This window comes from Lithobates pipiens, unplaced genomic scaffold, assembly GCF_037356315.1.
Source record: "Lithobates pipiens isolate NorthernLeopardFrog02 unplaced genomic scaffold, aLitPip1_a1.2 Scaffold_3, whole genome shotgun sequence".
NCBI classification, from domain to species: domain Eukaryota; kingdom Metazoa; phylum Chordata; class Amphibia; order Anura; family Ranidae; genus Lithobates; species Lithobates pipiens.
The window spans coordinates 60860176-60884049 of record NW_027507790.1 but is presented as its reverse complement, the minus strand read 5'-3'; the positions used below and the strand labels follow the sequence as shown (position 1 = coordinate 60884049).

At 42.4% G+C, this 23874-nt stretch overlaps 1 protein-coding gene across 2 annotated transcripts in view; it reads left to right on the top strand.

The window, feature by feature from the left end:
• The window catches only part of MMP17 (matrix metallopeptidase 17), a 210310-nt gene that overhangs the window by 147281 nt on the left and 39155 nt on the right, over window positions 1-23874 (top strand). For both annotated transcript variants that reach the window (XM_077461772.1, XM_077461773.1), the window contains exons 4-5: window positions 21355-21638; window positions 23290-23466. In XM_077461772.1, the coding sequence (XP_077317898.1) occupies window positions 21355-21638; window positions 23290-23466 (461 nt within the window). The remainder of the gene's footprint in view (window positions 1-21354; window positions 21639-23289; window positions 23467-23874) is intronic.

Sequence of the window (23874 nt, the reverse complement as noted above, 5' to 3'; positions counted from 1 at the left end):
GAAGTCCATCGTAACTCCGTTGAAAGTCGGTTGGGAAGACCGTCGGACATTTTCTTCCGGAAAGTTCGGTCGTGTGTACGTGGCATTAGAAGTGTGTCAAATTCTGAAGATTCTATAGACAAGTAGCTCTGCATGGGAATGAAGATTAAAGGCACGGGTGGTAGGACAAGTGAATACTGACTTATAACCCAGTAATGAACTTAAAATCACCTACCCGCACACTCTCATCTGCAGATGTTGGTTGTTCCAACGGTCTGTCACCCCTTCAAGCTAATCAATCAGGGAAAAAATTAAGTCACACTCCAAATTAAGTGCCGTCGTTAGACACTTATTAATCCATCCAGTGCCAAAGCAGTCCACCCAAACCTCCCCCCTCCAACACGATACACTAGAAAACCTAGAGTGCTAGGTTTTGAATGAATACGTTCATTGTTGAGGGAAATGGGTTACAGGACAAAGGTTCAGGTGCACCGCTTTTGGACTAGATGAATTAATAGATGTTTAACAATGGCTCTTACTTTAGAGCATGGCTCCATTTTTTTAATTGATTAAATGTTGTTTATCTTTTTATACAGGATGATTTAAATTTTTTGGAGACAGTCACTTTAAATAATACAATTAGCAGGGCCGTTTTTTTTTATAATCAGAAAAAAGTTTTATTTGAACACATTCAAGCATACATGTTCCATAAACACAAAAGACTGCAAAATTGTAGTATACATAACATTAGAAAAGAAATAGGCAATTACAACTTCGAACTGCATAGAACTCACTAAAGAGAACATAAAGCCCCACCTAGTGGCTGAAAACATAAATGGTAGTAATAACAATAGAGCATTAATATTGCACAGCAGGGCAACTTTAATATTGATTGTACCCTGAGCAAACATTTCTTTGGGTCCTCTCGAATCCACTTATAAACTATTTGCGAGCAGTGTGGGCTCAAGGGGCAGCTGCTTTGGGCACCACAACAATGGCTGGGCCCAGGGCAGCTGTCCCTTTTGACAGCCCTGACAATTAGGTATTGTCCCTGTCTGTCCTAGCCTGTTACTGGACAGTAAAGGAGAAAAAGCACACTGATGTGCATATCTGTCACACTTCTCTGTCCTTCTCTTAGCAATGTCCTCCTCTTAGCAATGTTCCATTTTAGGATGTAAGCACACCTGACTGGCTCCTTGTTCTGCTTCTCTCTCTCGCTCTCTCTCATTCTGACATTCACTTTTCAGGGACTTATGCCAAGTCTAAGTGAAGTGCTTGTACCAACTGCTTTAAAGTTGGAGTAAACACCCATGCATTTTTACCTATAGGTAAGCCTATAAAAAGGTTTACCTATAGGTACTGTAAATATCACCTAAATGTGCACCGTGTAGGAGTTATTTACTGTAGATGCAGGCGGTGACATCACTGGAGCCTGAGCTCTGAAGGAATGGCATACCTGTACCTTCCTGTGCCTTAAATGACAGCTCCTGCGTGCATGCACAGGAGTGACGTCTTAGCAGCTCCAGCCACTAACACAGCCCGGAGTCTGCAAACCCGGAAGGAAGACTGCGCGAACATGGAAGAGCTTTCAGCAGTGACAACACGCCGCTGGAGGGCTTCATTCTAAGGTAAGTTTCACATAATGTGCTAGTATGGCATAGCCTTTCAGGTTTAAAAAAGAAAAAACACAGCAATTTTCTACCGCTTTAAAACATGCATAATACTTTTTTAATGAATGCATACCTGCACAAATTTATGTTTTTTTTTTTATCTACCAGGAGATTAGCTTTAAGAAATCTACTGCTCCACAGAACTTACTCTACTTTTGTTGAAAAAAAAATGATTCCCTCACGGTGATCAATATATATTGCAGGCATTTAACAAATGTTATTGCAGATTCCTACCCTGCTCTGAGGAAAGATGTGTTATGCACTCTTTGAATTCCCCGCCAGGCTCCGTCCCCGTGCATTGCGCTGCTTGCAGGGGACATAGCCCGGCATACAGTACATTAGGCGGAAGACACAGCCGCCGCACACAGCGGGGAGACATGGCAGGATCCAGGGGACAAGGTAAGTTACTTTCCCTGGATATTGCGATGCAGCCCCGAGTGTGGCTCGGGGGTTACCGATCTTGGTATGGAAAATTCACCCTGAGCCCCACTCAGGTATACTGCTAAGAAGGTTAAAGTGGCACTAAACTATATCCTTATTCTCCAAAAATGATCCATATAAATCCACTACTTAATGGTGCCATAATCGATTTGTCTTTAAATCACTTCCTGTGTTTTTCTTCCTCCTTGTAATTTCCTCTGAGAGCTCATGGACCTTTCTTTTTCCCCCTCACTTCTGTTTGTGTGGAACAAGCCGTGCACATAGTCTGTGATAAGAGTGTACAGGTATTTTTCAGGCATTTATAAGTTATATTATTTGCACCTGCCATTTATAAACAGAAAAGTTAATTACTGTAATGTGTTCTTTACACAGCAGATATGTGTACAAGAAAGATTTAAAGCTTGAGCTGTGAAAAAAAAAGACAAGAGCAGGGAATAGCATTAAAAAAATATGCACTACTAAAAAGTCAAGACAAATACATTAAATCCAAATAAAAAGGAATAATATTAATATCACATTTCAACCAGTGATATCAGTAGGGCTTTCCACTTGTATTAGTCAGCTATGATATCTGTTATATGTGAAGCAAGATCACAGAATTGCAGAGCAGGCTGAGACACTGCAGAGATTGCTTTCCACTTGTAACCCTTAGAGTGCTGCTCCACATATATTCTGTGAGGATAGCACCCTGGCCAGCTTCCAAGGAGAATTTTTGGCATGCATAATTAGGCAGAGAGTGACACCTGCAGGATACTGAATAAAGAGCAGTCATCTTTATTCTGTCTCATAAAATGTAGCCGTTTTGTATTGCTTTACTTTGTCCGTGACTTTCTTATCCTATGTAACGTAAAGAGAGATTGTGACACCTGGTTTAAGCGCTGTCGAAATCTGCCACCATTGGAGAGTATAGCCAAAATCCACATGCACTCAGATGAAGTTCTGAACACTTCCAGACTTTTAAACTGCAAACTCTGGCAGATTGCCATCAAAGAAATTGTTTAGTCCTCAATCTCTGCACCCATCTCCTGTGTTGTTGGCTCCTCACTCCCAACCCCTACCTGCTTTGTTAGCGCAGTACTTTCCCTCTGATGTCGCGCTCCAAACTTTCTACATTTCTCTTACATCACCTTAACCTAGACCACTCTCCTTTGAGCTCTATCACTTCCTGCATGCCACACTCCCCACTTTCTACAGTGCTCAATTTTGTTTGGTGCGGGTGGCTGCCACGTCCTTAACGGATGAGTCATCAGGTGTCAGCTCTGCCTCCCCCCCAAAGCACCTTGTTGATGGGGACAAGGGTCTCTTTCCCACAACCTTGGCCAGTGGTTGTGGGGGGCTTATCAAAATCTGTAAGCCCCCCTTTAACAAAGCACCTCCCCATGTTGAGGGCATGTGGCCTGGTATGGTTCAGGAGGGGGGACGCTCATTCCCACCCCCCCCCCCCCTTTTTGGCCTGCTGGGCTGAATGCTCAGATAAAACTCTGGTATGGATTTTGCGGGGACCCCAACTGTCTGAGGAGAACCCAAACCTCAAGGGACTGGTATGGGTTGCGGGGGGGGGGACTCCACACCATTTTCTCGCTGATTTTAATGCTGGTAATTATTTTCAGAACATTCAGCTGTCAACGGGGAACCCCGCTGACAGCTGATGACTGAACGGTTGTTAAGGACATGGCGGCCATTCGCTCCTGAACAACCGTGAAGTTACTGGTAGTTGAGGACGTCTGCATTAACGTAATGCAAATTTTCACTACTAAAATACTGCATCACTTCACAAAATAGCGCATTCAGCATTTTAGTGGTGTTTTTTAGTGAGTAAAATTGTACTTTTTGAAAAACACTGTGCGGTATCCTTCCGCATACTCGACTTTGTGAGTGGAGCCCACAAATCTCAGCTTAACACATTGAGCACAATAAAATAAGCATTCCCTAGTAAACTATTTCTTAAGATTCTTACCCCAGCACATGCCATTTACTCTTTCATTGCTGCTTTCCAGAACTTCCCGTCTTCACAGAAAATAATTAACAGTGATTAGTTCAGTCTGGAATCAGTATGTTAGCTTGAAGTTGAGAGGGGGAAGTAGGGTAATGCCATGTCATCCTAGGCTATGGGGCTGTATGTTTCTTTTGATCCATACAGTGCAGGAGACACAATTCTGGTCTATGCAAGGGTGGCTCCATAGAATGCTGCAAGAGAAAAGGAGCCACCCTGAAATTGAAAACTTAAGAGTAGTGGTCATGGCACCAGATTAAACAGTATTAAAAGATAAATAAGCTGTATACAGGCATACCCCACTTTTAAGTACACAATGGGGTTTATTTACTAAAGCTGGAAAGTGCAAAATCAGGTACACTTCTGCATAGAAACCAATGAGCTTCCAGGTTTTATTACCAAAGCTTAATTGAACAAGCTGGGGTTAGAAGCTCATTGGTTTCTATGCAGAAGTGAGCCTGATTTTGCACTTTCCAGCTTTAGTAAATAAACCCCATTGCGTACTTAAAAGTGGGGTATGTCTGTACCGAGTGATTAATACAGCTGCAGAAGGCAAAACTGAGGGTTTAATATCACTTCCTTCAGCAATCCATTGCTTATTTGATGTCCTATTTCTTCTCTTCTGTTCTAATACTATTCATTTTCTTGCATTTCATCACTCCAACCACATCTTTCATTGAAGTCCTCCTTCCATGTCCATCTAATTCTACCCTATCTATACTCTTTGCCAATTTCCCTACATTTAAATGCCCTCAACACCTTTCTTGTCTGTTTGCTATATGAGCAAATACAGTAATACAGTTCTCATCTGCTTCTGCCTATCCTATGTCATGACCACTCCATTGAAATGTCTTACCCTGAGAGCCACCTTATTGAATGCACTACAGCCAGCGCCCTACATTTTGGTTATGTTACATCTCATGTTTTCTTTTGGCTATTCCCTTCTCACTCCCCTTCTGTCAAGCTCTTGTTTAATAAATGACAACCACAAGTGCAGAGTGGTCCAGTCTGTAGTGGAAAAGCTTTTTTTTTTAATTTAGACGTCCTGAGTTTGAATCTTTATGTTTGAGTGGCTCAGTAAAATTCTGGTTTCCAGTTTCTATTTGGTCTGGATAATTCAAGTACATCAACTGTACTGCAGTTGTAGTGGCTTACTTTATAGAATACCTTTGTATGTGTTTGGCCCTAGTTTCTAGGTATTCCTAGTATTTTTATGTTCTTTGGGTGTAATGTTTTGATATTTAAAAATCCTATAAAACCTAAAAAGAATGGCTTTGGCTCGCACATCCAGCCCTCTTCCTTATTACAGCTCAGGCATCGGCATTGGCAGTTCTTAGGACATGCATGTGCACTAACTAGCTGGTGGTAGGGTTGCCACACCATCCCTTTAATTCAGCACACATATTAATTACCCAGGTTCTGTGGCTGATTTAATGCAGAAAAGGCACCAAGTGAGATTAATTACCACCTTAATCAGCCACAGAACCTGTGTAATTAATGTTTGTCCTGGATTAAAGGGATGATGTGGCAACCCTAGCTGCTGGGGGGATTGTCAGGGTGGGAATATTATTGACATTAATAAAAGGACCGGCGTTTGCAAATCATATATATTCATTTTTTGTAAAGAAGTAAAAAAAACGATCAGTCAGACTGCCAACACATCATACTGTCCTTATTACTAATACTTAGTACAATCGCACCCACTTGTCTTTGGTGACATTAGATACCCCGTAATGTGACAGAGATTACATCTGAAAGCAAAAGCTGAGCGCGCCAGAAAATTGTACAGAAAAGGAACATGGTTTGAGTGGACAATTTCTTCTTTTTATTTTCAAGATTTTGACCTTTCAGGGAAGACACAAAAATCTTTAGACCTGCCAGAACTGTCCTGTGTCTTCCCTGAAGATTAAAATTCTTGGCAATAACCTGATCAGCGATCGTGAAATGACTATGCAAGTAAAAGTGCACACATCTGCTTCTGGGAAAGATTGTCAATCATCCCATATTGGGACAAGGGAGCCTGGCAGGTCACCAGAGGACAATCGGTGGCTTGATGTCATAATATGTTTTGTCAATTGCAGCTAAATCTTTTTGGTAGCTTAAAATTTCTCCCTGGAGCTCACTGAAGGAAAGCTGATGTGGAGAATGTTTTAAAATGAATCCAAAAAGAATAAAATACAAAACCATGCGCACATTAATTGTTGTGTTTGCCACACATTGTTACATGTACACATAAGGCATGATTGACTGCAATAAAGTCAAGTGAATCAGTTTGTTTGATTATCTAATCATGTGCACAGAAATTCCAAAATATGCAACATCTCTCACCTTAGTAAATAATCCATGCTGTACGGAACTGTGGGTTTGATTTACTAAAACAAGAGAGTGCAAAATCTGGTCCAGCTCTGCAAAGAAATCAGCTTTCATCTTCGCCTGGTCTTCCTTCTGGGGTCCATCTAATCAGCTGCTTGAATGGCCGGTGGCAAATATGCCACTCTTCTAAATGTGCATGGGAGTCACATCACCATGGCACACAGCAAGTGCCGTAAAAAGGGTCAGATCAATGCAGCTAAGATCACCTTACCACCGTCTCTCCTATTTTACAAATCCTGCCTGTCAGCAGTCTTTTCATATTTTACTTCAATACCACTTTAAAAACATGTCAATACATGAAGTGGGTAAAGAAAACTGTTCCCAGAAAAAAAAATGGACATTAGAGCTGCACGATTTTGGCTAAAATGAGAATCATGATTTTTTTTGGTTAGAAAAAAGATCACGATTCTCGCAGTGTAACATCTTTCACATTATACAGAAAATTTGGGCTAACTTTACTGTTTCGTTGTTTTTTTAATCAATTAAAGTGTTTTTTTTTTTTTTTTAATTGCGTTTGAAAGATCGCTGCACAAATACGGTGACATAAAATATTGCAGCAACCACCATTCTATAGGGTGTCTGCTAAAAAAATATATATATATCATGTTTGGGTGTTCCAAGTAATAGTTGTAGCAGAAAATAATGATTTTTACTTGCAATCAACAAATGTCAGAAAAGGTTGGGTCTTTAAATGGTTAAACTTCCTTCATTTATATGCTGGAGTTCTTTCCTTTGATAAAAGAACAAAAAAAGTACTTTGTTTCCACATATTCCATAGTGTTGTGATTAAACTTGGCAGGCTGCCTGGATTTTTTTTTCTTTTCCCCAGCTGTGAGAACTCTCTGCACTTAAAGAATCGTGACATGCCATTTTGAAGATCGGGAAGAGAAAAAGATCGCAATTTCTATTCTTAATGATTAATCGTGCAGCTCTAATGGACCCATAACAAATCTATTTAAAGCAGTGGTAAACTTTTGATGTTTAAAAAAAAACTACTAGGCATGTTTGCCCACAACCTTAGCAGAAAGCCAGTCATTGAAGAAATTAGTAAAAAATTGCAGTTTTTCCATTTTTTTTTTTACATCTCTGACACTTTTCAAGCACACAACCAATCAGCTCCATAAATAGATATAGCAGCAGTGCTTGGACAATGGAGGGAATTGGCCAGCATGGCAGCACCCAGGGTACATTTAGTTTTACACTTTAATATTCATCAAGACACTGACTTGAGAAAATGTTCTGCTCAGACTAATTAGTGAACCACTGCATGTCCAAACATTTCTTTGTAGCTGACAGTTGACAGTTTTATTGGCTGAAATTATAGACCTATTAAATAAGACAGTAGCCTAAAATAATAGGGATTTAATTAGACTTCTTACAGTGCACCTGGTTTATATTTAATTGCAGCATTTACTACACTTAAGCCAGTAAAAGTGTTTTCTCATTACAGAAAGATCATCCTGTATACTGCAAAATATGTGCTCACTTCCATTGCTGCAGTTAAAGTGACACTAAAATCTAGTTTATAAAAAATAAAATATCTTTAGTTCTAAAAAGTATTTTCTATTGCTCTCAGGCCAAAATAAATGCCCATTATTATTATTAAAATTATACTTGGGAAACTTAACATTAATAAATCACTGGGACCAGATGGCTTGCACCCGAGGACACTTAGTGTACTCAGTCAAGTAATTGCCAGACCATTGTTCCTAATTTTTACTGACAGTCTACTGACTGGAATGGTACTAGCTGATTGGAGAAAAACTAGTGTAGCACCAATATTTGAAAAGAGCCCAAAATACATCCCTCGGAATTGCAGACCAGTTAGCCTAACATCAATTGTATGTAAACTCTTGGAGTGGATGACAAGGGACTATATACAAAATTTTAGTAATGAGAATGGTATCATTAGCAGTAATCAGCATGGATTCAAGAAGAATCGTTCTTGCCAAATCAATCTATTAACCTTCTATGAGGAGGTGAGTTGCCGTCTAGATAAAGGAAGGCCCGTAGACGTGGTGTATCTGGATTTTGCAAAAGCATTTGGCACAGTTCCCCATAAACGTTTACTGAACAAAATAAGGTCCATTGGCATGGACCATAGGATGAGTACATGGATTGAAAACTGGCTACAAGGGCGAGTTCAGAGGGTGGTGATAAATGAGGAGTACTCAGAATGGTCAGGGGTGGGTAGTGGGGTCTCCCAGGGTTCTGTGCTGGGACCAATCCTATTTAATTTGTTCATGATCGACCTGGAGGATGGGGTAAACAGTTCAATCTCTGTATTTGCAGACGATACTAAGCTAAGCAGGGCAATAACTTCTCCGCAAGATGCGGAAACCTTGCAAAAAGATCTGAACAAATTAATGGGATGGGCAGCTACATGGCAAATGAGGTTCAATGTATAAAAATGTAAAATAATGCATTTGGGTGGCAAAAAATATGCTTGCAATCTATAAACTGGGGGGAGAACCTCTAGAACAATCTAGCATGAAAATGGACCTGGGGGTCCTAGTAGATGATAATCTCAGCAATGGCATGCAATGCCAAGCTGCTGCTAACAAAGCAAACAGAATATTGGCATGCATTAAAAAGGGGATCAACTCCAGAGGTAATTCTCCCGTTCTACAAGACTCTGGTCCTGCCACACCTAGAGTATGCTGTCCAATTCTGGTCACAGGTCCTCAGGAAGGATGTACTGGAAATGGAGGGAGTACAAAGAAGGGCAACAAAGCTACTAAAGGGTCTGGAGGATATTAGTTATGAGGAAAGGTTGCGAGCACTGAACTTATTCTCTCTGGAAAAGAGACGCTTGGGAGGGGATATGATTTCAATATACATATACCATACTGCTGACCCCACAATAGGGATAAAACTTTTTCGCAGAAGGGAGTTTTACAAGACTCGTGGCCACTCATTAAAATGAGAAGAAAAGAGGTTTAATCTTAAACTACGTAGAACTTAAACTTTACTGTAAGAGCGGCAAGGATGTGGAATTCCCTTCCACAGGCATTGGTCTCAGCGGGGATTATCTTTTTTTTTTTTAACAAAGAATTTTTATTTATGTTTCAAACAAAAAAAGAAAAAAAACAGAAAACAGACATGCGTCAGCAAGGTACATACATAGTTTTGAGTAGACAGATAATCAAATGTATCACATATAAGCACAGATAGTTCTTAGCAATGTGTAGAGTCACTCATCATTGCAGCATAGAATGTAAAACCTCCCCGAGACCTCCCCCCACCACACAAAAAACCACATAAATTACAAAAAAAAGGGAAACCCCCCCCCCTCCCCCCACCCTCCACTCCCCCTAGCCTAAGCAATAGTCAAATGCTTCGCCTCAACCCATGCCGCCCAAATCTTCCCAAATTTCCCAGGGCAGTTCCTGCCCAGATATGTAAGTTTGTAGAGCGGTAAAGCCGCGTTCACCAGGGACTGCCACAGTTGTTTAGTAGGAGGGAGAGGTTGATTCCATTGCAGTAGTATGGCTTTCCTCGCATAGAGTGTAGTGTAAAAAATAAACAGTTTCTTCCCCCAGGAGATATCCAGAAAATCACAGATACCCAGCAGGAGAGGTATCGGGCTAAGTGGAATCGTAAGCTCCCCCACTGCATTAATATCGGCCAGGACCCCTCTCCAAAATCCCACTACCCCAGGGCAGGACCAAACCATGTGGAAAAAGTCAGCATCATCTTCTTTGCATCTGGGGCAGGTAGTCAATCGGTCAGGGTAAATCCTTGCCAGGCGTGCCGGTGAAAAATATACCCGGTGGAGGAACTTCAATTGTATAAACCTGTCCCTTGCAGAAATCGCAAGGGTCAGGTATTGCTGTAAACCCTCCTCCCAGTCCTCCTCAGTAAGCTCCGGAATGTCGCCTTGCCAGAGCTCAAACAAATGGGAGATCCTAGTCTCCTCCGATACGGTCAGCGCGGCATACACCATGGACAGTGTGCGCGTCCCTCCCCCCTCAGGACCAAGCGCCTCCTCCACCGCCGACACCCCAAGAGTCGCTCTAGATGGGAATTGAGAACGGAAGGCGTGTCGCAACTGCAGGAATCTGAAAAACATATGGTTCGGGAGGTCCCTGGCCTGTTTAATAGCATCGAAGGAGAGTAGCTGCCCCTGGGACACTATGTCCCCCAGTGTTGTAACTCCATGCCTGGCCCAAACAATCGGATCCGGGATGGATTGAAAGTGGGGCAGGCGGGGGTTCCCCCAAAGGGGAGTCCCCGGGGCCCACACCCCTGCGCCCACCAACCTTTTGTTCACCAGATCCCATATTTTAAGCGTCGTACGCATCGGGAGGGTTATCCCAGGGTTAGATCGTGGTCCCCTATAGATCAGGTTCCTGAGTTCCGCATAAGAGCCCAACAACGCCGCCTCCAACGAGGACGCAGGGTTGACCGGGCCCTCGGAGAGCCACCACCTGACAGTCACTAGGACTGCCGCCCAGTAGTATTTCAGAAAACAGGGCAGTGCCAGACCGCCCCTCACAAGGGGCCGTTGGAGGGTTGTTTTAGCTATTCTAGGGGGCCTACCATTCCAGACGAAGGACGAAACAATGCCATCTAATTTCTTAAAAAATCTAAGCGGGATGTGGACTGGGGTCTGACGGAAGAGATAGGTAAACCGAGGAAGGACCGACATTTTAATTAAATTGACCCGTCCCACTGGCGAAAGCGGCAAGGACCTCCACCCAGTACACCTCTGGGTCAACTGGGTAACCACCGGACTCAGGTTAAGGGTAATAAATTGTTTCAAGTCTCTGTGTATTTCCACCCCAAGATATTTAAATTGAGAAACCCTCTGCAGTTGCCCATCTACTCGGGAACCACCCTCACCATCATGTAGTGGGAATAGAATTGATTTCGCCAAGTTTATACGTATACCCGAGAACTGTCCAAACCGGTCTATATGCGACAATGCCGCCTGTAGGGAGGCTCCGTCGTCCTTGAGATACAACAGGGTATCATCAGCGTATAACGAAACTTTTTCCTGCAAAGGACCCCGGACAATACCCCGAACCTCAGGAGAGGAGCGGAGAATAGCCGCCATAGGTTCAATTGCCAGTGCAAAAAGCCCCGGGGACAGTGGGCACCCCTGCCTGGTCCCCCTATGGAGGGGAAAGAGCGGGGAGAGGACCGCACCCGTACGCACTCTGGCCGTGGGAGCTCTGTACACCGCCCTGACCCAGGAGATAAAGGCTGGACCGAATCCAAATCTATGGAGGACTGCCCACAAATAGTCCCACTCCACAGAATCAAAGGCCTTCTCCACGTCTAGGGAGACCACAACCTCCTCCCCACATTCTGCATCCCCCGAGGCCAAAACAGTAAAGAGCCTGCGAATATTAATATCTGTCCCCTTCCCTGGCATAAAGCCAGACTGATCCTCATGGATCAAGGTAAGTATAACCTCCTTCAGTCGCCTGGCAAGGATTTTGGTCAGCACTTTCGCGTCCGAGTTGAGTAGGGAAATGGGTCGGTATGACGAGCACAACTGGGGGTCCTTCCCAGGTTTAGGGATCACCACTATGATGGCTTGTGCCATAGATGGAGGAAGTTCCCCCTCCCGAAGGGACACGGTGAGCATATCATGCATTCTAACTGACATCTCCTCTAGATAATACTTATAAAATTCCGGGGGTATCCCATCCTCCCCAGGGGTCTTCCCCGGCTGCATGGACCCCAGCGCCACCCGGACTTCCGCCAGAGTGATCGGGGAGTCCAGACCGTCCCTGGCCTCAGAGGTAAGGGCAGGGAGTGTCACCCCCTCTAAAAAAGCACTTAACTCCTGCGCTGAGTATTGCACCCTAGATGAATAAAGGGCGGAGTAGAACTCTGCAAAGCAAGCGTTGATGGCAAGGGGATCCGTCACCATTGTCCCAGCACTATTCTGTATTCGAGGGATAGTGGAGATTGGGGCCTGCTCCCTCGAGATCCAGGCCAACAATCTCCCCGTCTTTTCGCCCTGTTCAAAAATCCTCTGCGTCTGAGCCAGTTGACGTTTGCTTGTTTTAGCCACCCTAAGGAGCACCACCTCTCTATACGCCACTTTCATATCCTGAGCCGTGAGCGGGTTACCCGTGAGGGTGAACCGGGTCTCCAGTTCCTGGGCCCTGGCCTCTGCCTCCTCTACCGTGATCTTATCATTCCTGCGCTCCCGACCAATGGAGGAGAGGTAGCACCCCCTCATATAGGCCTTGAAGGCATCCCAGACCATCCCCCCAGAAGCCGTGCCAACATTTGAGGCCCAAAATCCCCGGATTTCACCGCCCATCTCAAAGGCAATGGTGGGATGCTCAATCCAGTACCTAGACAAACGCCATAGTCTATCCCTCTGAGGGGTAGAGGTTTGCAATGTACACAGCAGTGGGGAGTGGTCAGAGATGCCCCGAGGAAGTAACTCTATTCCAAGGACCCTGGGAAGCATGGGGGCACCAGCATAGACTAGGTCAATACGGGAGAGTGTGTTGTGGGAGGAGGAATGGCACGTAAACTGGCGATCTGATGGGTGTTTCCACCTCCAGACATCCTCCAGCCCAAACACCTGTGCCCAGCGAGAAACTGGAGAGTCTGTGGCCCGGTCAGGCGTCAACCTATCCAGGGAAGGGTTAGGAGGAATATTAAAGTCCCCTGCTATAACCACATTGTCAGTCTGGAATTGGGCTATCAGGGCAGTCAGTTTATGTAGTAGAGACAGATCCGCAGGAGGAGGCATATAAAGACCCACCAGCACCATTTCTATCATGTCTATTGTGGCATGGACCAGTACGTATCTCCCGTCCTTATCTGTGACAATATCAAGAGGCTCAAAATTAAGGGACCTATGGATAAGGACGCTAACCCCCCGGGCATAGCCGGAGTATGTGGCATGATAGTGGTATCCCACCCAGGGCCTCTTCAATCCCATAATCCTTCCCCCCACTAGGTGCGTCTCCTGAAGAATACAGATATGCGGAGCATATTTTTTCATGTAGTCAAAAACAAGAGAGCGTTTAATCTTCTGGTTAAGCCCCCTAACGTTCCAGGAGAGGATCTTCAACGGAGCCATAATCTGGAAGGGCAGGGGGGACCAACGGATACGACCACCCGGCCAGGGTCGGGGCACAAATATCTCATCTTAAGTAATGCAATGATATACCTTGTACATTCATTATAGTAGCGCTGTCTATACCAGAAAACATGAAAGCATGTAACAAAAAGACAACAAAAAAAACAGAAAAAAAACCAGAACTCCCCTCCCTTCCCACCCCACACCCCAGAAAAACAGCCCCAGGGTGTTTGAGAACCCAAACCAAACATAATCAAACCCATTTAAAGGAGAAATCTCCCGTGGGGGCGGTGCGTATCAACCAGCACACCTAGGACAGAGTCTCCTGCGCAGAGTAGACAACTCCAGCGCAGCCGCTTCCTGGAGGCAAAGGAAAAGAAAAAAACAGACAAAAGGGAACAAATCGTAGTGCATGTGGCGCCTCAGATTGAAGTGCAAGATTCTCTTGGAATGTTCCAAGGGCCCATTCTTAGTAGCAACTCATCCAACAGGACGACAACATCGGAGTAGCGGGGTCCAGCATCAACAGTACAGTGTATTCACATCCAGAAGTAATCACGCAAACCCCCCCGGGTATAAACTAGGGAAGGGGTAGGGCCCTAAGGCCCGTTAGACAGAAATATGAAGACATGAACCCGTAGACCCCCCCTAAGGAGCATCAGAATATCAGGTCGGCTCCTCGCCCCCTGCCCAAAACCAGTAGTGAAAAGGAGAGGGGCACTCCGACCTGCCCTCCAAGTTCCGAGATGGAGGGACAGAGCTGGGGGGGGGGGGGGGGAAATCCGATCCGCGTGACACTGGGCAAAGCTTGTGATGCTTGTGGACCCCAGTCGGGTAATCACCATCAAAAAATTATCTCTGCTGGGGAAGGGAATCAATCCATCTGGAGGCCTCACTCGGGGCGGTAAAGAAACGAACGGATTCTCCGTCAATCACTCTGAGTTTCGCGGGGAACATCATGTTGTACTTGAGACCTTTGGTGCGCAGCTGGGCCTTGACTTGGTCGAATGTCCTGCGTTGCCTCTGCGTCTCCACAGAATAATCAGGAAAGAGCATTAATTTAGCATTTTCAAAGCGCAGGTCCCCCACCTTCCTCGCCTCCCGAAGAACCAGATCTCTGTCTCTAAAGTTCAAAAGGCGGAAAATAAACGTGCGTGGCGGGGCGCCCGGTGGGCCACGAACCGACGGCATTCTGTGCGCTCGTTCCACGACAAAATGAGGGGAGAACTCAGCGAGCGGGAGAAGTGTACGTAGCAAACGTTCGGTAAAGGCTTCGGTGTCACGGCCCTCCGACCCCTCCGGGAGGCCCACCAACCTCAGGTTGTTCCTCCTATTCCTGTTCTCGTGGTCCTCGGCCCTGGATTCCAGCGCCTTCACCCGCACCTGCAGGGTACGGAGGGAGGCATCATGGTCGCGGGTAACATCTTTCACGTCTCCAACCCTCCGCTCCACCTCGGCAAGCCGCTCCCGGTGTTTATCCATATCTCGCCGGATAAGCCCCATGTCGAGCTGTATCTGCTCTATCTTAGTGGTTAGGGTAGTCTGGCAACCAGTGATCGCTTGCATAAGAGCTTGAAATTGATCATCACCCATCGGTGGCTTGTCAGCGTGGTCCGTTTGAGACGCCATGTTGGTGTAGGCCTGCCCGCGTGCCGCGCGGGTCTGTAGCGGAGTTCCCGGCGGGGTTCCCGGGACCGTGTGCTTCTTCCTATGGGAACCGGAGCTACCCCTGCGCATCCCCGAGCCTCACCACCGCTTCACCGGCCCACGGGGAGAGATATATGTCCCTAAATGCCGGATAAATAGCCTGCCAGGTGCGGAGCTCTCTGCAAACACGTCCTAGCTGGTTGCCATCTTGGCCACGCCCCCCCCTCAGCGGGGATTATCGATAGTGTCAAGAAACTATTAGATAAGCATCAGAACGACCGCAACATACAGGGATATACAATTTAATACTGACATATAATCACACACATGGGTTGGACTTGATGGACTTGCGTCTTTTTCCAACCTCACCTACTAAAAGTAGTGGATTTGTATGGATCATTTTTGGAGATTAAAGATATAGTTTAGTGTAATTTTAACCTTCTTAGCCATATTCCCGAGTGTAGCTCGGGGTAAATTTTCCATTCCAAGAGCGGTAACCCTGAGCCACACTCATGGCTGCATTGCAGTATCTAGGGAAAGTAACTTACCTTGTCCCCTGGATCCTGAGATGTCTCCTCACTGTGTGCAGAGGCTGTGTGTTCTGCCTGATGTACTGTATGCCAGGTTCCATTCCCTGCGAGCGATGCGAAGCACGGGGATGGAGCCCGGCAGGAAATTCAAAAAGTGTATAACACATACAGTAAACTAATCATTGCTGTTTCAAATAATTTCACCTCCCTTTTGTCCCTAGTGGTTTGCCCAGTGCCCCGCGTGCACTATATTATATATACTGTTTTTTCTGCCTGGAAACTTGAGATTGTTCATGGCAACCAAAAAGTGTCCCTTTATGTCAAAAGTGGTTTTAGACCAGATAGAAAACAGCGATAATAAATTAGAATCACTTGCAGAATTCAGTGATAATGATTCGTGGGGAAATTCGTCATCAAACACTGAAAGTAATTACAGCGACAATTCTGCAACTGAGCAAATGACATTGTTTTTGAGTTGATTACATATTGAATACATTTTATTATTATTATTTGTGATGATTATTTATAGCTATTTATTATATTGTAAATTATTATTTTGTGTTTCAAATGTTATCATACCCGGGATGTCTACTAGACTTGTTTGGACAGATTTAAGTGAGTTATTCCAAAGAATTACAGGCCTACCATATAAAATGCCAAATGTCCATGCAAAACAATGTACCGCTTTTAGCATAAAAAATCTGACATAATCATACCACCAGGAAGGTTAAAGGACCTTTAAAAATGCTAGTTGCCTGGCTGTCAGCTTTAATGCTAAACATGTTATCCAAAAAAAAAAAAAAAAAAGCATGACGTCAGTGCTTTCAGAATGCCCGATCTGCTTGTTTATTCTAAGGCAGTGTCTCAAAGTAGTGATAAAACCATTGAATCAGCTGGGTAGCTAGCATTTTTATCAGAAGCGTCAATTTCCTTACTTCTCTCAGTACAGGTTTTTCTTTACCATTAGGCAGCTGACATATTTTACTGAAGTCTTTTAACGGTGTGTTTATACTGTTAGAAAACTGAATGTACTTGGCTGTGTGCTGTTACTGGATGCACTGTAAAAGAGAGAGCAGAACACGTTTCTGTAATCATTCATTTGATATGAGTGCCCCCTAGTGGCATCGACCATCAATGCACTTACAAAAGGACATTTTAATATTTTGCTGCCGAGTGAAAAAGCCTCTGCACTATATGGAGTCTCTTTGAAAGAACAACATAAAGTACATACATTATGATGAAAGATAACTTGACATGCTGTGCAGGGCCAAATACAAATCTGTTGTCTAGGTCACTTTGCTTTTTTTTCTTTTTTTTTCTTATACAGCAGAACTTCATATATAAAAGCACCAATGCTTTTTACCTGTGCCAAATAAATAAATGGAAATAACTGATCCTACCTATAAATGTTTAATATTTGTGGAATAATGCATCCCCATTATGCATCTCCCCATAAATAACTGGAACTGATATAAGCAAAATTAAATATTTATAATAGAGTATAATGTAACCCCTAATGTGGTTTAAAAAGAATATGAGTAATCACCAAGGACTCCTTGCTCACATAAAAGCACTAGGCCTCAGGCCTGTTGCTTTTATACAGAAGGTGGAACTCCAAGGTGATTTCCAGTGTCCTTGGATTCGTTGGTAGGGCTGTACGACTCTTTCTTATACACAAGCCGCAGATTTTTACAAACAATGAAACGTGAGGAAATTCTCAAATACTTTGTTTTGTGTCATTTGTGAACCTATTCCTATTTTTGTTTAAGCACTGATATGGTCTATACATTGTCAGAGAAATAATTTTTAGGTAGGATTCAACTGGCCTTATTCAAGAATTCAATTCAAAGTGCAATCGCAGTCTTGAAGGAGCAGCAACCCATAAACATTGTTACATCAATTTTCATAACTCCATGTTGTTTTTGCATGCTAGATTTTTAAAACCTAAGTTTAGTCCAATATTATTTTTTTTTTAATCAGCACATATTACTTATAGTCAATGAGTAGTGACCTTTGTGCTGCTGGCTGAGGTTTTTTCCTCTGATACCCCCGCCCACCCCTCATGTGCCGTAGAGGGTTTTATGGGCCAGGGCAACCATCATATGCCCCTGTCAAAAGCGCTGACTATGCCTGCCCTTTCTTCACAACTCCTCCATTCAAAAAAACTATTCTATAGCTTCCACAGATGAAACATGATCTTTGAATAAATGAGACAGACCTTGTTCTAACTTTAAAAAAATATTCAGGCAAAATCAGGCTTCAACGTCATCTGGATACGTTACTGCGCATTGCAACTGCACTTTACTATATTTTATTGAATCGCCACACAAATGATGGTGCGCCTTATCGGAGGGAAATATTGGAATCGTAGGCCCCTTTCAGACAGTGTGGATTCGTCAAAGCAGATCTGCTTGCTCAGCAGGGGATCTGTGCACTGATCCCCACTGAACAGGGGGATAACAGGTCCGTGTCCACTCGTGGACACAGACACAGCCCGCTGGGGCGGTCGGATGTAAACTGCATGTCCATTTCCATCCGATTGTCATCCAATCCTCCCGACGGATGGCAAACGTTTCCCCATTAGTCTGTTTTTATCAGATTTTATCGGAATGGATATCCATCACCACATAGAGAACAATAGGTGGTCCGATCAGGTCCACTTGAAAAATGGACAGGGCAACCCAGTCGGTCCACTGGTGTTAAAGGGTCTTTACAGAAAAAAAAAACACCACCCTACTCCCTTCTACAAATATATTGTAATAACCAGTAGTGAAAAATTATTAAATTATAGCTAAGGTCAAAACTTTTTTTTAGTTTTGGATAGAGGGAGGTGGATTAGAACTCCTGTCAGTTTTTATTGATGTCTGTGTCCCCAATAGGGAGATTCAGCCTCTCTATTTGTCCTGTTTACCATTATCATTGAAAGCGAAAATAAAAGAAAATCCAGAAATTTGGGTTATCTCCAGAACTGTAATAGAGGGGAAATCTTCCTATGGGAACACTGGTTCTTGTGCAGGGATTTCCTCTCACTTCCTCTTTTGGCTATGGGACAGGAAGTGAATGGAAATCTCTCCAGTGGGACACAGACGCCCATAGTTCTACTTTAAAATGAACTCAGGTATTTATATCATTTTCACAAGCAGTCACTGAGCTTTAAAACAAACTCTTCCTGGCCTCTATATCTACAAGTGTTGTAAAGTAATGTAACATTTGAGATTAGAAGGCTGGGAAAAAGAAGGTAGGAACAGAGGGGGTTATTTATGAAAGGCAAATCCAATTTGCACTACAAGTACAAACTACAAGTGGAAAGTGCACTTGAAATTGCACTGAAAGTGCACTTAGAAGTGCAGGTGCTATAAATGTGAGGGGTATATCTGAAATGAGGGGAAGATCTGCTGATTTTGAGGATGAATTTCTTAACTGTGGTTAAAAAAAAAATATTGTTTTTTATTTTCCTTGCATGTCCCCCTCGGATCTACAGCGACTGCACTTCCAAGTGCAATTTCAAGTGCACTTTGCACTTGTAGTTTGTACTTGTAGCGCAAAGTGGATTTTCCTTTAGTAAATAACCCCCGCAGTACGTACTATTGCTTATTGGTTAAAAGAAGTTATCCTAATATGGGCAAAGTAAACAAAAAAATAAATTAGATCACAGATAGCAGAAACAGAACTTGTATTACATTTTTTTATATTTGAATAACATATTTATATTTATGCACAAAGAAAACAGAGTGCTTTTTTTTTTAGTACCTCTGCTGTTATGCATAGCTTATGTGGCTTATCAAAAAATATTGGATGTTTGTGAAGGAAAATGTCATAATGGTTTTAAATTCACCTTCATGATCCTAGTAGCAATTCCATAATAACAGCGATGAGGAAAGGTCCAGACAGGTAACCCATGCCAGAACACACAACATGCAATATGTTGATAGACCTATTTGGAAAACCAACACTTATGTCAAAGATATGTTTTCATTGAATGACATGGCAGACATGATAATACCTTATGTGGCGATGAAAAGACGCACAATGCAATTAAAGAACAAAGGTCTAGAACTTCCATCGGTTTACATGTCATTTGCTGTACTTGTTGTTGTTGCCAGTTTGTGATTATAATCTTTTTCGTGAATTTTACTTTGTGTATAATTTATACTTTCCAAAAGTAATTGTGATATGCATTTTACTAATTACAACAATCAAATTACAATATATCCAGCTTGGCCTTTGAATGCTTAAATGCTTAAATAGCATATTGGTATTCAAATTTATAGAACATGCATTACCAACAGTTGTGCTTTATTGTAGCCATTGATTTCAAGTTATATTTATAAACTGAGTAATATAAAATTCAAACTTTCAAGTTTCTGCAATTTAAGGCAGGGCTAAAAGTTAAATACAGAGATCAAATACAAGTATTTTATCTGAAAAAATGGTGTTATTTCTGTCCACCTGGTACTAAGATTAACACAGCTCTGCCACCAAGCACAGCTATGTGTGGCAGGGTGGGGGAGCTGACCTTTCTCTGCTGCAGTTTCACTTTCCCCTGCAGGTCTCTCTCCTACCCCCATCCTATCACTGGACAGTGAAAGGAGAACGAGCATATTTATTAGCTCATCTCCCTGTTGGCACGCACTTTGCACTGCAGCACTTAAATGTGCTATTTGCTCTGTGCACTGAATTTACATTACATTGATGTTTCTCACTACCACAAAATAACATTACAAAAAGGGTAGCCACCACTTTTTTTAACAGATGTTTATTTTTATTAGTTTATAAAACAGTACAAAGTAAAACAGATGTGGCACACACAATCATATAAAAAGGGAACATCATAATGTCCAAAGAATGTGTGTACAGTTCTGCAAAATAGCAATAGGCACGTCTACATGGAAGGCCTTATATTATACAGGGTAAGTCTATTACATCATTAGACATAAGCCAACATTAATTAAGCTCATAAACAATACAATTGACAGAATTCTCAAACTAAGAGTTTGATTATATTATAAAGGTGTCCGTGGCGGGAGAAGAGAGGAAAAATAAAAATGCAATTAGGGGCAGGGGGTGAAGTAATGAAATCGGGAGATTGCGGAAAAGGGAAGTAAGGTAAAAAAATAAGGAAGAAGTAGTTAAAGAGATAAGGAAGGGAAGCAACTCTTGACAAAATACCTCCAATAAGGTAGGAGTTTGACCATATCACATTTAACCAATAGTCAAGTCTAATAGCATTTAGTCAATGCATTAAACCACAACGTTATATTATTAAGCCCCTTGCCTCTACACATGCCACCCAGGGTAGCCACCAATTTAGTTTTCTTGGTGACCTCAAGATTGTATCTAGTTGTGTAACTGGTATACTGTACACATATCACAAGACTGGCAAAATGTTAACTAGGAGAGTTCTTTAAATACCTCCACTATATTAAACCAATGGTCTTGTTTTTTTTTTTTTTAAGTTGAAGCACCCACATTCTGTTCTGTTTATTCTCAGTATAATGTATAGTAAATGTCATAACTGTTGTACATATGCATTCTAGAATCCTAGCCTGTAAACTGTGCACCTCTGACTGATATGAATCTAACTATAACTAGTTATATGACTGTACATTTAAAAGGCAGCTAATGAAGGGAAAATAACCTTGTACCTGCATTAATATTCCTTAGGGTTAGAACATTCCCAAAAGAATCATCACTGGGTCATGATACCGTGAGGGCTCTTATGTACTATGCCTTGAAAGTATGGAGTGACATCACCCCATTGAACTTCCATGAAGTGGCTGGGAACAATGCAGATATTCAGATTGACTTCTCCAGGGCAGATCACAACGATGGCTATCCGTTTGATGGACCGGGTGGTACAGTGGCTCATGCTTTTTTTCCTGGTGATCATCACACTTCTGGTGATACCCATTTTGATGATGAAGAGTCTTGGACATTCCGATCATCAGGTATGTCAGGGTAAGAAAATATACAATTAAGTACAGAGTTTTCTGCTGCAGGTCCACGTGTGTTAGGAAGTTTTTATTCTGTTATAAACATCATGATGCGTATTTAATGGCTGTGAAATAGTAGCACCAAGTAGTTGGTATCATCACAGTTTATTTTCTAGATAGATCATGATGCCTTATAACTAACAGTATCAGATAGTCCCCCTCCCCCATACACAAAGTATTGGACAGTTATTGAATTTATCATGATTAGATGTAGCCAGCAGATATTAGTGTTGACAACTGATGTCTGCTACATATATGCATATACTGCCCATGTGGAAAATGATTGCAGGAAAAAAAGTTAGCCCTCTTATTTTGTACATACATCAGAGGGCCCTAGGATATTGTTCTAATAAGATTTTACGTATTTGTAACTTATCCACAGTAACACCCAAACTAGTATATTTATGAACAGATTTGAAACATACACTGTGTAGTGTCTTTACAAACGAAGGATAAAAGTGTAAGAAAGAAATCGGGTGTCGTGTTTTCTTGCTACATGTTTAATTCTTAATAAAGGCTTAAATAGGTCCCCAGACTCAGGAGCTATGGTAACAGAGTAGATGTGTCACAGGTATCGGCAGTAGCCAGCCATTCCCTCCACATTTTCTTAAACTTCAAGGAATATACTCTCCTCACATGTTAGCTTATACAAAGGTTTGTTTGATTAATAATTTTTTTCCACAAACTAAGTCAGAGGGAAACAGTACATATCCATTGGAGGGCCACAGTTTTCCTTGCATAGAACAGAAGTAGGTGTAAGAATTTTTTTTTGGAGGTGGGAGTATCTAGATCCCCAAGAGACACCATTTCAGGCTACACATATTCGGAATGTCAAAATAAGAGGAAATAAAGGCATTATCTGGGACCAGAAAAGTCTAACATTGTCACAGGTCCAGATCATATGGAAGTGGTCGCCACTATCTTTTTGACATTTATGGCCAAGAGATGTGTCTCTTTTGTGCATTTGAAACAAATAAAAATGTGTGTAATAAATTCATTGAAAATATTGCTATTGAATACGTTTTTCTCTAGTAGAGATAGCAGTATCAAAATATGATTTGGAGAATTCCTGCCAGTAATGTTCTGAAATATCAAGGATATCTTTGTGCCATTTCCCCTGAATCTTGGAAAGTATAGGGGAGCCAGTCCCTAGGAGTGTGTTATAATAGATAGAGATCATGCAGGAGTGAATTGGTTGAAGCAAACAATGTTCTAGTTTATAATGAAATGTGAAACTGAATAACCTAAGGTGGGCTTCAGTGGTGTGTTTGAGTTGTTTCTTGAAAATGTTTAGTTTGGCCTTGCTCATCCTACTTCTAACCACCCCCTTATTTCCCTTCAATGTTAATTTACTTTCACTGATTATTGGATGACTCAGGATGCAACAATGTGGATGGATACTAAAGGAAAGGTTGATATACAGTATGAATTCCACAGTATATCTCTAGATTTCATGCCCTTTTCCCTGCAGGTAGCATCTATGTAGCTTGTATGTATGTTTTTTTTAGATGCAGTTTACAATGTTAAGTGATAAGTGTTAGATGAGAATCTTCACTCAGAACAGTCAACTAAGTCCTAACACAGCCTGTTTTCTCTCTCTTTCCAGATGTCAATGGCATGGACCTGTTTGCTGTAGCAGTGCACGAGTTTGGCCATGCAATTGGTCTTACACATATTTCTGATATGGAATCAATAATGAGACCTTATTATCAAGGACCAGTGGGTGACCCTCTGAAGTATAATCTACCTTATGATGACAAAGTTAGAATATGGCAGCTGTATGGTAAATGTTTAAATAAATATTTTGCTTGCAATGGTAAAGTGCTCTAATAACAGATTTACTATCTGTAGCAACCTGAATAGAACACAAAAGAGAAAAAACTTAGGAGTATGCAACAGCCCCACCAGCTAATAAGAGTATTGTGCCAGATTCTTTTGTTTAATGACTTTTAAATTGGTCAGTGATAGACAACACAAAATAGAATAGTCCCTTATTTGAAACCAAGCTGCCCTCCATTCCTCTTTCCCCTTCTGTTGTCTTGTTGCTTTCCACAGGTAGAACACAGGTAAAAAAAAATTACCCTTCAACTACTAGATGTGTTATAGTACATTGAACTTCATCCAAGCTCCACATGTTTGCTTATTTTTAAGGGAGTTATACAAAATAAAAATCACACTTGTGGGTTTAACC